General features: G+C 35.1%; 1 protein-coding gene across 7 annotated transcripts in view; it reads left to right on the plus strand.

Moving 5' to 3' along the window:
* Nucleotides 1-17319, plus strand: part of FNDC3A (fibronectin type III domain containing 3A) — a 216516-nt gene that overhangs the window by 174104 nt on the left and 25093 nt on the right. For all 7 annotated transcript variants that reach the window (XM_058276709.2, XM_058276710.2, XM_058276713.2 and 4 more), the window contains 7 exons: nt 1590-1747; nt 3561-3620; nt 4626-4764; nt 8544-8597; nt 10097-10221; nt 11100-11274; nt 14053-14139. In XM_058276709.2, the coding sequence (XP_058132692.1) occupies nt 1590-1747; nt 3561-3620; nt 4626-4764; nt 8544-8597; nt 10097-10221; nt 11100-11274; nt 14053-14139 (798 nt within the window). The remainder of the gene's footprint in view (nt 1-1589; nt 1748-3560; nt 3621-4625; nt 4765-8543; nt 8598-10096; nt 10222-11099; nt 11275-14052; nt 14140-17319) is intronic.

Consider the following 17319-nt stretch of genomic DNA (forward strand, 5'->3'; position numbering starts at 1 on the left):
TCCTTGACAGCAGTCCCCTCCAAATACACCAAGTCTTGAGAGGGCAGTTTTCCCCCTTAAGGCTTGCCAGGCAAAGCCTTTATAATTGCATGAAAGATCACGTATAGGATTTTAGCCTAGAGCCAGATGTCTCATATGCTAACAATATGTCTGTTTAAAAACATAAACAAAAAAAAAAAACTCCATTATTAAATCCATTGTAAATGAAAGAAAAGTATCAAGACAGTATTATAGTAAGTAAAAAATAGCATTTCTTGTTACTTAACAGAAGCAGAATGAATACAGTAATCTCCTGTTAAATTTATTCAGACTTTGAGAACTTTTAAAAGGGAAAAAGTTGTATTGTTTATTCTGCCTAATTCAAGATAGGGGTGATTCTCAGTCCCAGCAGTTAGGGTGTGTGTTTGTTTTTATGTTCAGTAACAGTAAGATAATCAAACATTAAATGCAGACGATTTTAAATGAAGCTTTTACATAAATATGTACATAAAAAATGATACCTTTCAATCTTTAATCTAAATTGTATCTAATTCCTAGGATTGTTTTTTCTTTATTAGGTTTTTACTATAAAAGTAATACATATGCATTTGATTAAAATCCTCCTGTTCTTTCATAACTCATCCTACCACACATGCATACACACAGTACTGAAAGATAACAATTAGTACATTAGTACAGTACATTTTCATGATTTAATGCATTTCTTAAATTGTTTAACACAACTGAGATCATATATATACTGCTTTGAAGCTCTCCTGTTTTCATTATTACATAGTACCAATATTTTGAGAACATCGTTAAACATCAGTACATGCTTCATTCTTTTTTGAGAGCTACATAATATGTTAAGAGCTGTACCATTGTTTGGGTAGTCAGTGCTCTATGTTTTGCCATTATTAACAGTGCTACAGTGAACATTCTTAAATCCGTATCACTGCGCACTTATGCACATTTATTATCTGAAAAGAAAAGTTCCCAGAAGTGGAATTGCTGAATCAAAAAGTAAACACATTTAAAATTTTTATAATGGTTCCCAAGGTGCTCTCTACAAGGATTGTATTAGTTTACTCTCCCATCTACATTTAAGAAAGTGCCCATCTCTCCAGATCCTCAACACAAGATATTATTATTAGCTTTTTAGTTTTTCCATATCCAGTGGATAAAAAGTGATGTCTTGTATTAATTTAATTTATTTCATTATGAATGCCTTGGACATCATTTTTATGTTGTCCAATTGTCATTTTTCTCTTGAGTTTTTTTGTCATTTTCTTATTTTATTGTAAGATTCTAAATTGAGGAAATTAACTCAAATATGTTACAAGTGTTTTTTCCTGCCTATTTTGTTTTTTTGGCTGTTTGTAAGTATTTGCACTAATAGTTTTGAATAGCCTGAAATGGTCTTTAAACTTTTGTTGAATCCATCCAACCTTTCACAACAAATTGTATCCTATCTACGAATGGGCTTGTTGCTATTAGTGAGCCATTGTATTTAAGTATATACAGATTTAATCTTGAATCCCCATTAGATAATTCAGAGCTCATTTTGCACAAGACAGTATTTTCAGAAGCTTTATGCATGTTTTTTGCAGGCCTCAGACATCCAGGCAAGGGCAGTAGTGCTTACCTGGACACCTCCTTCCAGCATCATGGATGGCGAAGCAGAGGAGATCACCATACCAGAGTTCTATGGATACGAAGTTCTGGTTTCAAGTACTGGAAGAGACGGGAAATATAAAAGTGTATATGTGTAGGTATTTGTTTTGCTTCCTCCTATTAAGTAAGTTAATGGCTTATAAAGAATTTAATATTGCTTTTGCTCTATTTTTCCCTTCCTCATGCTTTTATTTTGAATCTACAAGTTCACCACTGATATAGTTATTTCAGTGTATATAGTCCAGAGGTAGGCTGGTACACATTTCTACAAGTACACTTCCTCAGAATAATCACTTTCATTGGCCACAGTGAACTTTGCCAGTTCAGTAGGCTTCTTAATAGATGTTCCAGTTCTAACATACTCTCAGGACATAAACATAAATTGAGATGTATAGCACCCAGCACTAGAAATGAAGAAGCTTGATTGCAAGCTCATAAAGTGCGATATTGGTCCTTTAAGGACTTGGATTTACTGTATGTACCAGTTCATGTCTTATTATAAGTAAATTTAGTGCCAGTCTTCCTCATTTGTATGTTAATCACATTTTGAAAAATCTGTCATAGTTCTTTTTCCTTGGTCCAAAAGTATATTACACATCAAATAGCTTTAGTAAAACTTACTGGCTAAAATTGTGACATTTATGCTTGACATTTGTAAAATTACTTCCTTTTCTGTCCTCTCTTATATAGAAGTTGCTTATTTTAATGAAAAAATAAAGGGTATAAGTCAATTATTATTTATAAAGTAAGAACCAGGAAGATTGTAAAGGGAGGTGGTTAGTCATTTGAATGCTCATAGTTTAACTAAACACCAGGTACGTTAGCCATCTTTTTTCCAAAACGTAACTGGGAAGGGGAAAAAAGGAAAGTGAAGCTGCTCCAGTGACTATCGTCTTGAAATATAAGTTTATTAAAAATTCCCGCCTCCTCTCTTGTAGAGATTATTTTGTGTTTATACCATTCATTTTTTTCAAAAAAAGAGGCAAGTACAACTACATAAGGGGTAAAGGGAGAGAAGGGGTCACTAACATAAAGGTTTATTTTTAAGTTAATAGCTCTTTCTACTTAAATAGGACTGCTTGCTAAGAGGAAGGATTTCTCTCTATTTCAGCCTGTCCAGAGAGCTCAGGAGGAACACTCCTCTGCCCTGTGTGAATTAAGGTCTCTCTCTGAGGATGCTGTTCCAGCTGCCTCTTAATTAAAGGGTCCATCATTGAGACATGTTTTCTTTTCCATAATATTTACTGGCTTCAGTTTGAGGTACAGGATAGCCAATGGGCAAGAGGACTGGGGGAGGGTAAGAAATCCATAAAGTGGAGAGAGAAGAGAAACTTGGTTGAAAAAAATGGAACAGGAAAACATAAGAAAAAAAGGAATAGAGAATACACTGATTTGTGACTACATACCCAAATAAAGGTTTGTATTAAATGAAACCAGACTATTTTTATAAGATATATGCTAGTGTATTTGAAAACTCAGTAACGGCTATGGGAAATGCTTTCCATTAAAACCAATGTAAAAAATATGGTAATTTTCTTTTCAGTAGATGTTTTATTTAGCACTTTAACACTTTACAAAATTATTTTTTTATTGCAAATGGCACTATTTCTTCAGTAAGGTAAATATCTTCTCTTACTCCACTCAAAAAAAAAAAGGTCAGGCTTATGCAGGTGATTTGCTTAGCACTTTTTTTTGTTTAAAGTGCTGTGTCGGTATATACTTAAGTTTGGCATATGTCCTATTTGCACATTTCCATATTGGTGGAATCTGAATTAACTTACAGTTGGTAAAGTTAAGGAGTGGTATAGTTCCATAAAGTACCATAAACTGATAGTGAACATAATGAACATATCCTCGGTAACTACTTAATTTTTGTCAGCCAAAAATTGCTACCTTTTTTCCCCCAGTGGAGAAGAAACATCTGTCACTGTGAGTGATCTCAAGCCAGCTACAGATTACCATGCCAAGTAAGGAACACTGATACGGTGCTTTTATATAATACAGTATCAGGCTTTTTTTTTTTTTTAATGATTTCCTTAAAAATATGTATAATGTAAATATTTATTTTGCATTAAAAAGATGGACTTTGTAGACTTTGGTTTTGCTACTGGTACAATTACCATCTTTTTCCAAAATAAAAATTTTAACTTATATGTTATAGTGAAGGATTAATCACTTTTTCTGTGGGACCTAGGGATTGGAATGTGTCTTTGAATATGTCTACAGTATCTAATATAGTACTGGAAAGGTGTGAAAGCTTTTGAAGGCACAAAAGAAAATCGAATAATATTTGGCTTGTATTGCTTTGGAAAGGATTTTGGGAAACAGACTCAAAATTTTACAACATTTAGTTGGGGTAATAGACATTGTTTTTACTCTGTACATTTTACTCTTCCAGTGTAATTTGCCAAAACTTTATAGACTCTTTAAGATCTCCCCAGCTGAGGCCCAGTATAATACAGTTAATTTACCTGCATTTTAAAAAATAGCACTTATGGTTGGGCTTATTCCTATTAAACTATTAAATTAAGTCTTCCAGGATGCTTTATTTAAATTAACCCAAACTAAACTAGTATTATTCAAACTGGATTTGCCGTCATTAGTCAATCATAAAATTTTGTGGATTATACTCAGCATTTGTTAAATAAAGAATCAAGTAGAATACAAAGATCATTATATCACATCTAGTTAAGGGTTTGTTTCAGGAAACTTGTTTTGTGTGTGTGTTTGTATAAGTAAATACATATATGTAGACCCACAGATGTCACAGTTTAAAATGTACTTCTTTGGGTTGCAGTCAAAATATGAAAGCCACTGGTCTATCCTTTTTTTTCTTATTTTAAGGACCACCCTCTATCCTAATATTCATGTTTTCTAGAGAGCACCTTATAAACTTGCAAGTATTTAAGAGTGTTGCTATGGAAGGTGGCTAGGATAATTCCCCAGGGTAAAACTTTATTTTATTGCCACAGAGTACAAGCAGAATACAATTCTATAAAGGGAACTCCTTCAGAAGCTGAAACGTTTACCACCTTGTGCTGTGAACCCGATATACCTAATCCACCAAGAATAGCTAATCGGACCAAAAATTCACTCACTTTGCAATGGAAGGTAAGAATATTGATTGTTGAATATTTCCAACAGAACATTTATTTCTTTTTTCTGTAGTGTTAAATTTCTGTTGTTTTTAAAGAGAAAAAAGAGTATTGCATTACACTACTAAATTGCTCTTACTCTTTATGTCTATTAAGTAGGTATTTGTTTCTCATATCTTAAATAACACTCTTACTGGTTTTTCTTACTGTATGTAAATATAGAAGAAAAGAATTGATTTATAACTAACCCTAACTATACCACACATATAATAATGTTAAGATTTGTGGCAGTGATGTCTTTGCTATATTGAATTTTAGCCCGAAATGAAATTCATGATTACGTAACTAGACTTAAAGTACTTTTAAATGCCTTAACACTCTGAAAAACTTTTAATATCACTTACGCACACCCCCTAATCATCAGTCACTCTCCCCAAGGGTAATGATCAAAAAACATTCCCTACAAATTTTTAAAACATCCTGTAGAAAAGAGTACTACCCCTATTAATAACTGTTGATTTGCACCGAGAAAATAAATAGTCATCTTGGTTTAATTACCTACTCTTAGCTCAAGAGCAAAAGTCAGGGCTACCTTTTCTACTGCAGCTTTGGAAAATTGGGGGCTTACTACTTGTTCAGCAACTTATTAGTTTTTATGATATTAGATACTTTGTGTCATTAAAAAATACTGTTAGCACATGTGGAGTATGCAAGCAAATATGGATATATATACATTTTCATTAATGATACACAAATATGACTAGTAATATATCATGCCACAGTAGCATTTTATTTATGAATATGCTTAGATCCTTTCCTTTGGTAGGAAAGTTGGGGTAGAGGTTCAGTGACCTTTATGTAGATTAGGTCTTCTATAGCAAACTTGGTCATTATTCTGAAGATTAAGTAAAATTCAACTCTGAAATTTCTTTCTTTAACAGTATCTCATTAGACATATAAAAGATGCCAACAGTGTTTCCTCTTCAAATTGTCCATACAGTTTACCCAGACATGCACTCTTCTAGAAATGGCCCTGTATATAAACAAGTAATCAGCATGGTTGGATATGTAGATATCTTTAATAGTTGGTGGTGTTTTTTCTTCCATTGACCAACAAGAATCATTGAAAATAACAGAAAATGTTTATGTTTTAGTTGGGGAAACACAACGTAATAATATTTGCTGTTAGTAGCTCCCTTAAAAATAAAACATTCTCATATTTCTTTGTGACAACTGAAATGAGACCCTTTTTTACCAGATGTTTCTTTCAATTGAATATGAGGAGTAAAAAAGAATTTTGAGCATGGCAACCTAGCATTTTAAGAATAGTTTCATTGAGTTCCTACTTATTTATTGTGCTTAACTAGAATTGAGGTTCTTTTCAAGTAAGTGAATTATCCTGATAATATAAATTGACCATTTCAGTGCTAATATGCACATTTCAACTGTTTTTAAGTAGATATTTCTAAAAGTTTTCCTGTTTAACACTTCATTTATCATGTCATCGTCTCAGAGCATTTGAAGTCAAGAGCCAGGAGAAAAGACACTAAAATAACTGAAATAGAAACCACAAAATCTATAGCAATAAAACATGTATTCATTCAACAGTTCTTTATTGAATACATAATGTGTGCTAGCTACACAGCAACTTGCATTTATTTTGCTTTTTATTGTCTTTAAATCCTCTCATTTTAATCCCTCTGACAATGATTGAGATAGGCTGTGTATTTGTAATTTATTAGCTAGGGCCACACATGGCCTTAGCAGTCTGCAAATATGGCTTTGAATCCTGACTTTTGATTATCAGCTCTGGGTCTCTTATTTTCTCATCTGTAAAATGGGGACAGTATTATGTACCTCAGAGTTGGTAGAAAGATTAAGCTTATAGCACAATGCCTGGAACATAATAAGCATAACTATTATTATTTAATTTTCAAGGTGAAGAAACCTTTACCTAAAGTAGTATAGTGAGTTAAATATCAGGTCTTTTGACTCTCCTGCCTCACATAATCTAACCAAATTACTTTGGGAGTTAGCATGCTATAAGAGCAGTGGCCTTGTTGAGGTAGCAGTTGAGAGAAATATGTTATCAACTGATCTTGTTTAGAATTGCCAGCATGTGCTGATAGTAAAAAGCCGACTGAAGTCAGTTTTGTACTCCCTTCGTTGCCAGGATCTGGGTACACCTCCCACTGCTCAGCCCCTGGTACACTGCTGGGTAGGAATACCAATTTTATGGTCAGATGTACCAAATTCATGCTCCATTATTATGACCATGGGATCTGGGGCAACTTATTTAGGCTCTTTGAAACTTCTGTTTCTTCATTTATAAAGTGCAGCTAATGGTGCTTCATTGAGTTGCTATGAGGATTAAATGAGATAAGGGTAATAAAACCCTTTAGACATAATAGTTTCCCCTGTAACTTAAAGAAAGGTGGACATTTCAACAGCCTCACAAATCTAAGACCTCAGAAATAGGTAAGAGCAGCCTGGAGTCAGGAACTGTGGGGAAATATCTTTACACTCCTCAATTCCTGGTAAGACTTGGGATCTTCTCCATCTTTGGATCCTCTTCCTTAAATGTGTAAAAGCTCGAATTTCCCAGATTCTTTTTCCTGCCCTCTTCTCATTATATTTACTTTTCACTGCCATTGCTTTGCCAGTCAGTTATAACTTAACATAGAAACTTCTGGTCACACTAACCATTTTAAAAATACAGTTTAAAAAAATTTTTTTTAATTTTAAATGACTTTAAAATTTTAATGATCTTAAAAGTTAAGATTGTTTAATTTTAACAGGAGGAGCTTAGAATAATTGTCTTCAAATATATGAAGTTATAAAGAGAGTGGTAATCATTTGTTCTGCATTTGTGTGAAGCCAATAAGAGGAAATGGTTTTAAATTGTAGGGAAAAAATTCAACTAGAAATAAGGATGAAATTCTTGATTTCGAGGGTCATTAAATACTGGAATAAAATGCCAAGGAGTTTGACCCTAAAGGTCCTAATAGATTGAAGAATCAGTGGTCTCACATAATCTAGAAACAGAGGTCCAGACAGCATGCCTGGGTAATCCAGTTGGAGTTCCTTTCAGCACCCTAGTTATTTCATTCATTGATACATTACAGAATATTACTTTTAGATTATAAAATGAGTTTTAATGAAAATTAAAGGCAAAAACCTTCTGATTGAGAAGCAAAGTGACTTTTCATAAGAATTATAAAATTTAAGATAGTTCTGGCCAAAAGGAATTATTTAGTGCTTAGAAAAACTTGAATAGCCACTGGCTTTGTTTTCTTTCTTTCCATTTAAAGGGATTTTAGTATACCTTGTATATAATACTTATATTTTTTTATTCTCTGTGCAGATTTTTCTAGAATTATGGCAGAGGACATGTGCAGCACAGATTTCCTTAGATTAATCATCACATGTTTTACAAACATACTAATTGTGGGGCAGGTGTAGCTCAAGTGGTTGAGCACCTACTTCCCATGTATGAGGTCTTGGGTTTGATTTCCAGTACCTCCTGAGGAAAAAAACAAACAAAAACTGGGTTTGATCCCCAATATCTCCTTTTAAAAAAACAAGCAAGTGAAAAAACCGCATCTCATTGGGGAGCAGGTATAGCTCAGTGATTGAGCATCTGCTTCCCATGTATGAGGTCCTGGGTGTAACCCCCAGTACCTCCTCCTTAAAAAAAAAAAAAACTAATAAAGTACTAATTGTGTTCATTTTATTTGTGTTGTTTGTTTGTTTGTTTGTTTTGGGTTTTTGTGTGGGTTTTCTTTTTTCTTTTAGGCACCCAGCGACAATGGTTCTAAAATCCAAAGCTTTATTTTAGACTGGGATGAGGTAAGTAATATGAATCTCTATATTTTTTAATCCTCAAAATGATTAAAACTGTGTGCATATCATCGGACCAAAACAACCTAATTGTTTTAAATGTTTTGTTGTGTTTCTCTTGAAAAACATTATGAAGGGAAGTAGATGTAGCTCAAGTGATTGAGCGGCTGCTTTCCATGTACAAGGTCCTGCATTTGATCCCTAGTAGCTCCTAAAACAAAACAAGAAAGCAACAAACAAATGAAATATATATATGTGTGTGTGAATGATTTCCTTGTGGTATTTGAGTAAATTGGTGGCTTTCTTAAAAAACATTACTGACTGAGGTAATTACTTGATAAAGGTAACAGTTTTTCCCATATCAGCATATCCACCTTATATAGCTGCAGTAACAAATTACCACATACTAACTGGCTTAAAAAAACACATTTATCCCTTACAGTTCTGGAGGTCAGAAATTCAAAATAGGTTTAACTGGTCCAAAGTCATGGCGTCCACATGGCCATGCTCCTCCCAGAGGTTCTAAGGGAGAATGCATTTCCTTGCCTTTTCCAGGTTCCAAAGGCTGGCCTTCTGCCTTGGGTCATGAACCTGCATCCCATCACTCCCCCCCCTTCCCCCCGCTTCCATTATCACATGGCTGGCTTCAAGTCTCCCTCTGCTGTCCTTTTAAGACCTGCTTACATTTCGGGCCCACCTGGATAATCCGGGGTACTCTTCCCATCTCAAGATCCTTGGTTTACTCACCTGCATAGTCCTGGTACTATACAAGGTAACGTTCACAGGTTCCAGGGATCAGGACCGAGATCTCTTTGACGGGCCTTGATACAGGCTACCACAGCAAGGCTACTGAGCTTTATTGTTCAGTGCATTGTTTTGCTTTCAGTAATCATGTTCTGTCCTGCCTTGATGTATTACACCATAGCTAAGAAGAAAGACCAAAGAGAGTGGAAGAAATCCGTTTGATAATTGGGGAATTCAGCAGTATATTCAAAAGCATAATGACGCACATCTAAGTAGTTATAGTCTAGAAGTGTTGAGAGAGTTCAGAATTAGGAAATATATTAATGTACCACATAAATAGAGATGAAAAAACATATCTTGATAAATGATGAAAAGATATTTACCACCATTACTAAATAAAAAGACATTTCTAGTCAAAGCAGAAACAAGTCACAGTTGTGTGTTAACTACCTTTAACATTTTCCAGCACTACCACTCCTCCATGAAAATGGCTGGTCCGTCCCCTAAAACCAGAGGTGTAGCATTTGCTGAAACATGATATGTAATTCAAGAAGGTTTACAAAGATACATACTTTCCAATTTTTGAATTCTGTTGATGAGCTAAATCATATAAAGACGTGAGGTATCTCAATCTTTTTTTAAGACCTAGGACTTAACTTTTAATGGGCACTAGGTTATATGTGACTCTGTCAAGTAGCCATTGATGTGCATTTATCTATTTACAGTAATTTGCATGAACTATAATAATCAGCCATTTATTTTAGGGAAAAGGAAATGAAGAATTTTGTCAGTGTTACATGGGCCCACAGAAGCAATTTAAGATTACTAAATTGTCACCAGCAATGAGTTGTAAATTTAGACTATCAGCCAAAAATGACTATGGTACAAGGTAAGGAATATTTTATACAGTAATAACAGCTTTTTTAGATGATCCAGTCAACTTCATTTGTATAAGTTATTTACAGTCCAAATTACCCAGTAAAAATTCTGCTTTATCTTTATCACTTTGTTGATATAGTATTGCTATAGTTAAGACTAGCCCAGCAAAAGCTATGATAGAATGCCTTCATTACATCGGGACCACTGGAAGGACAAAGACTAGCAACTTTACCAAGATTTTCCAATAATATTATAAATCAGATCTTTCTTTGTTGTTTTTTTTTTTTGTTTTTTAAACCGAGAGGTTTTCCTGTTGATCCTCATCGTACTGGATTTCATTATTTCGTTAAAAGTTTAGTGAATTCTAAGAACATCAGAGATACCCAATTTAAATAGAAATGCCACATGCCCTTCAAGAGTTGTTTTGAAAGATAAACCAAAAAAAGAACAAACAACAGCAACAAAAAAAGTTGTGTTGAAATTATTTTTGTTTTATAGATTTATATCCTCTTTATGCGAACAGATAGGTTTAATTATACAACTGAAAATTTAGGTTTCTGTTTCACTTAGATGGCATTATAAGAAAGTGTACTTACAAAGTGTTAAGATTTATACCAGTAGAAGAGTGTTATTATTGTATTCCTACTTTTTCTATAGGCTAATTTATATATTTTTTCACTGACTGGAAAAAATAAGATAAAGGTTAAAAATCTGAACATAACAGCATTTTTAAAAGAATACTAATTCACGTTAGCCATCTGATCTAGTTACCATAAAGATACTGGCAAATCCAAGGTACATTTAGATTGTAATTAATTATCAAAACTTAGTTCTTTAGTTATAAAAATCATTTTTTTCATTCCTTGTTTAAAACCTTTGTTTCAACAGTGGTTTTAGTGAAGAAGTCTTATATTACACGTCAGGCTGTGCCCCCTCTATGCCAGCAAGTCCTGTACTAACTAAGGCTGGAGTTACTTGGTTATCCTTACAGTGGAGTAAACCCTCGGGAACACCATCAGATGAAGGAATTTCTTACATTTTAGAGATGGAGGAAGAAACTTCAGTAAGTATCAATATGTATCTTAAATAGGGCATTTAAAATATATTTTAGGGTGGCATTAATCCTACATATATATATATTCTATTGTGCCACAATATTTAGCTCCTTCCCCCAGATCCTTTGAAGTCTTGGTTTGTTATTGTTTGGGAAGGATAAGGAGTTTCTGTTTCTTGATGTGTAGGAAGGGGTTCTCTTTTTCGCATGTTTGTATGTATGCTTGTGCCTGGAACAACATAGACTACATTTTAAATGTGTAGGTTCTGGGGGGATCAAGGGAGAGGAAAAGAGCACCACAAACTCCTATACTAAAGCAGCTTTAAAAGGAAAGGAAATAATGTGTTTCTGCCTTCTCATAGTGCTTCCCAAAGGCCACAGAATATTTGAAGAGTCTCTGTAGTGCAGTTGAATATAGTTCTGTACTGGTGGCTCATCTCCTATGAGACATAATCTAGCTGAACAAGAGTTAGGGTGTCTTCTGTTGCTTCTGTATATAGTTCCATGACTTTTCAGAACTACTTTGAAGAAATGTAGTTAAAAAAAAAAAAAAAGCATTGGTCCACTCCTATATACCCAGAAGAATTGAAAACACATGTTCCATAAAAGTATGAACACAGGTGTTCATAGCAGCACTATTCACAGTAGCCAAAAAGTGGAAACAATTCAAATGTCCATCAACTGATAAATGGATAAACAAAATGTGGTCTATCCTTAAAACAGAATATTGTTCAGCAGTATAAAGGAATAAAGTACTGGTAACACACCATGACATGAAAATATTGTGCTAAGGAAAGAAACAAGTCACAAAAGACCACATTTTATATGATTCCACATTTTATATGATTCTATTTTATATGAAATGTCCAAAATCCACAGTGAAAGAAAGTTTATTAGTAGATGGGCTGGTGGAGTATCTATTAACAGGTATGGGCTTTCTTTTTAGGGTGATAAAAACCTTGTGCATATACCCTTTTATGTGGTGAATTTTATAATATGTGATATATATCTTTTTAAAAATTAAAAATAACATTGGGAATATAGTACAGCATTGTCCCTGAAGCTATAAATAGCAATTTCAAAGCTTAATTGACATTCTCATCAACCAGCATAACCAGCCATTCTTTTAGTCATTTAAACACAGCTCTGTGTTTAGGGTAGGTTAAATATGGTAAACAGTTATAATTCTGTTTAGCTCTTGCAACATCTCGGGGAAATTCCTGTTATTGGGTTGGTGTAAAAGTAATTGCGGTTTTGCATTGTTGAGATTTGCCGTTTGTTACTGGCATACATTATTAAATAAATGCGGTTATGTTATATATCATTTTAATGTGCATTTCTCACTTTATGTTTTTTTGCTAATGACGTTACTTACTGTTTATATTTATTTTTGACTGTAGAATTGACGTTAGACAAAAAGCAAATTCAAGTGGTTTTCTTATTTGAGTTCAAAATGCGTTGTAAAGCAGCAGAGATAACTCACATCAACAGCACATTTAGCCCAGGAACTGCTAAGAAACATACAGTGCAATGGTGATTCAAGTAGTTTTGCAAAGGCGTCGAGAGCCTTGACGGTGAGAAGTGAAGTGTCTGGCCATTGGAAGTTGACAACAACCAATTGAGAGCAATCATCAGAACTGATCCTCTTAAAACTCCAGGAGAAGTTGCCAACGAACTCAACATTGACCATTCTGTGGTCATTCAGCATTTGAAGCAAATTGGAAGGTGAAAAAGCTTGATAAGTGGTTGCCTCATGAGCTGACCGAAAATCCAAAAAATCATCATTTTGAAGTGTTATCTTCTCTTATTCTGCATAACAGCAACGAACTATTTCTTGATCAGATTATGACTTGCAATGAAACGTAGATTTTATACAACAACCAGCAATGACTAGCTCAGTGCTTGGACTGAGAAGGAGCTCCAAAGCCAAACTTGCACCAAAAAAAACATCATGGTCACTGCTTGGTGGTCTGCTGCTGGTCTGATCCACTACAGCTTTCTGAATCCCAGCAAAACCATTACATCTGAGAAGTATGCTCAGCAAATCAATGAGCTGCACCAAAAACTGCAACACCTGCAGCCAGCACTGGTCAACAGAAAGGGCCCAATTCTTCTCCCTGACAATACCCAACAGCACATCGCACAAATAATGCTTAAAAAGTTAAATGAATTGGGCTACGAAATTTTGCATCATCCACCATATTCAATTGACAACTTGCCAACTGACTACCACTTCTTCAAGCGTCTCGACAACTTCTTGCAGGAAAAACGCTTCCACAACCATCAGGATGCAGAAAATGGTTTCCAAGAGTTCATCAAATCCCGAAGCACAGATTTTTATGCTACAGAAATAAGAAAATTTATTTCTTGTTGGCAAAAATGTGTGGATTGTAATGGTTCCTATTTTGATCAATAAAGATATGTTTGAGCCTAGTTATAATGATTTAAAATTCACGGTCTAATACCGCAATTCCTTTTGCACCAACCTAATAGTTCTAAGGATAGTCTTACTGATAATGAAGTTATCATTGGCACTGACTCTTTCCAAACCTTATCCTTCAACACAAAGATTTTCTCTTGGTTACTATATTTACTGGTAAGAAGTGTTTAGTAACATTTCTGGGTCCTTCCATTCAACATAAAGTGTCAAAATGAGGTTTACATGCAGCAGCATGAATCACACTGCATGTAAAGAAGGGGAAGAAGAACCTGGATCTCTTCACATATGCATTATTCCCCTATTTTTGCTGTTAGGCATCTTCTAAAGACTTTATTTTCCCTTTCCAGGGATATGGTTTTAAACCTAAATATGATGGAGAAGATCTTGCTTACACAGTGAAAAATCTCAGACGTAGTACAAAGTATAAATTTAAGGTAAGCTTTGAAAGCTCTTAAAATATTTGCTTCTTTTTCTTAGTCTTATTGTTCTTGTAATTTTAAAGCCAAAAACGTGTCTTACTCCTTTGGTTTTAAATCTCGAATAGTTTTGGCCTTCTTTAATGAACTTTATTATTTTACTGTCTTATATAACAGGACTTCTTTTTTTTTTTTTTTTAAGATTTATTTATTTATTTAATTCCCCCTCCTCGCTTGGTTGTCTGTTCTCTATGTCTATTTGCTGCGTCTTTGTTTCTTTTTCCGCTTCTGTTGTCATCAGCAGCACGGGAAGTGTGGGCGGCGCCATTCATGGGCAGGCTGCACTTTCTTTCTCGCTGGGCGGCTCTCCTTACGGGTGCACTCCTTGCGCATGGGGCTCCCCCACACGGGGGACACCCTTGCGTGGCACGGCACTCCTTGCACGCATCAGCACTGCACATGGGCCAGCTCCACATGGATCAAGGAGGCCCGGGGTTTGAACCGCGGACCTCCCATGTGGTAGACAGACGCCCTAACCACTGGGCCAAGTCCGTTTCCCAACAGGACTTCTTAAACAACATAAATTTAAAACCAGTTTTAAGGTTTCACTGGATTTTTACTTTCATAAAATATACATCTTTCAAAAAATGGAACATACCCACATATGCATTTTTGGCAGGGATATCTCAGAAAATAATGCTGTTTTTCAGTGCAAAATAATACCATGGTCTCAGTGCAGCATACTGGGCAGTGCATTATTTCAGTGTGAAATATTACTGGTAGACACTAGATGAAGGTGATGTCTACTCTGTTTCTTCACTTTAAATACTAATGTACTGTGTAAATATCTTGTTCCTCAGCAAACTTTCACTCACTAGTTTTAATACCCATTAATGACTATTGCCCGATTCATGCATTACTAAGACTGACAGTTGCCAAGCAGTGATATTTCAATTTTATTATTCCTTCTACATTTACTAGTTGTCATTCTGCTCTATGAGAAAGCTTTCTCTTCTCCCATTTACTTATATCAACATGACCTCATGGAATCCTGTTTATTCAATGGGTTATATTTTGTTCACAGTTGTTACTGATTTTGAAACTCAAAATGCCCATATTTGGGAACCTCTTCAAGCTGCTTTCTGAACTTCTTCATCATTCTTTGAACAATTCCTTACTTTCTAGCACAAGACAGTCCAGCTCACCTTGTACTTTCCTTGTTTGGCCATTTCTTGACACACTCTGGTTCCTTTTAGTGGGCAATGGTATTTAGAAGCCAAGTTCTAGACATTAGTTGTGCTTACAGCTATAGGGATATTGCTGCTCTCAGGCACCCTCTCAGTGGACAGAGCTAGAAACAAAATCTGTATGTATATGTTTTGTCTATATATACACACACTCACATAATTTTTGTGCACAAACACATTTACATCTTTTTCTCTACATGTCTTTTTAAAATCCTGAGTTCATATCAGAAACTTCCAATGTTAATCCAACACTACAGCCTTTTTCTAGTTTTCTCCCTTTCATTATTTCTAACTCGATCATTAGTGAGAAACTTTGTCCCAGTTATATCCAGTATATTTATTAAATCAAATTCCTCTTTGATTTCACACCTTCACCAAGGCCCTGTTCAGGGTACTTGAATTCCTCCTAGGCAGCTGGAACAAATACTGATCTTGCTCAGTTTGCCTGTTAACCTTGTGACTAAATAATTGCAGGAGGGGTGGGAGACTACATGTCATTCTTGGATGCTTGAGGCAGTAGCAAACTGTGACAATTCTTCTACTGTGGAGACTCCTGAAATATCCTTCCTAGTATAGAAACATTCTAGGATATTTTTTGGCTCTTTTACGTCATTGGCTATTTCTTGGCAGAGAGTAGTCTCTGCTTGAATTAGTTAATGTAACAGTTAATATAAGCCAGCTTACATATTTGTCCAGGAGTTTTCCCAAAAAATATAACCAGATGTGTATTAATGATAAATTCAGTGTTTACATTTTGTTACCAGTGCTTGTTTAATCAAATCAGTTTAAATAAATGGTAGAGGGAAACGGACTTTGGCCCAGTGGTTAGGGCGTCCATCTACCATATGGGAGGTCCGCGGTTCAAACCCCGGGCCTCCTTGACCCGTGTGGAGCTGGCCATGCGCAGCGCTGATGTGCGCAAGGAGTGCCGTGCCACGCAAGGGTGTCCCCCGCGTGGGGGAGCCCCACGCGCAAGGAGTGCGCCTGTGAGGAAAGCCGCCCAGCGTGAAAAGAAAGAGCAGCCTGCCCAGGAATGGCGCCGCCCACACTTCCCGTGCCGCTGACGACAACAGAAGCGGACAAAGAAACAAGACGCAGCGAATAGACACCAAGAACAGACAACCAGGGGAGGGGGGGAATTAAATAAATAAATAAATCTTTAAAAAAATAATAATAATAAATAAATAAATGGTAGAAGCCACTATAAATTGTTTAAAATATTAGAAAACAAAGGTAAATTTCATTCCTCCTTTTAAGCAAACCTTACAAAGAATTTTATTAATAATGGGAAATTTATATAGTATATAATAATTATGTTAAGATTTATTTTATACATTAACCTTATTTTAAAATACTTCTGGTAACACTGGATCATTTTAATTTCCAAATACAGTTTAATATTTACAAGATTTATAAAATGTATAGAAAGCATATATGTTTTTGTTTTTCTCTTATTTTGCATTGTACTTTTGTTTCAATAATGACTGTCATACCAACAGGTCTTCTAAATAGTTAAGTTGCTAATGTCCTTATTAAGTTTAATTACAATTCTTAGAATTCTGCTACTCTGTAACACCAAGAAGTTTTTGCCACAGCAAAACTAAAATGCACACATACACAAATGTGGTTACATTACTTACTAATACACTATAAGCAAATCACATATATTTTTTATTTAAAACTATGAAATTGCAGGGTAGAGGAGGTCTGCAACCAGAGTGGACAAGGAGACAGCTCTTCAAAAAAGCACCCCCAAGAAACATGTAGAGGTTTGCAAAGCAATGTCCTTATGCCACCTCTTTGTGAATCACTACATTAGAAGAAGGGGTTATATACTGGCTTACTACTTTAAAAATTAAAATGGTGGTAAGATCTGGTTCTCAAAGTGTGGGTACCAGCATTACCTGGGAACTTGTTAGACATGTAAGTTCTCTGGTCCTATCCCAGATCA

This window comes from Dasypus novemcinctus, chromosome 15, assembly GCF_030445035.2.
Source record: "Dasypus novemcinctus isolate mDasNov1 chromosome 15, mDasNov1.1.hap2, whole genome shotgun sequence".
NCBI lineage: Eukaryota > Metazoa > Chordata > Mammalia > Cingulata > Dasypodidae > Dasypus > Dasypus novemcinctus.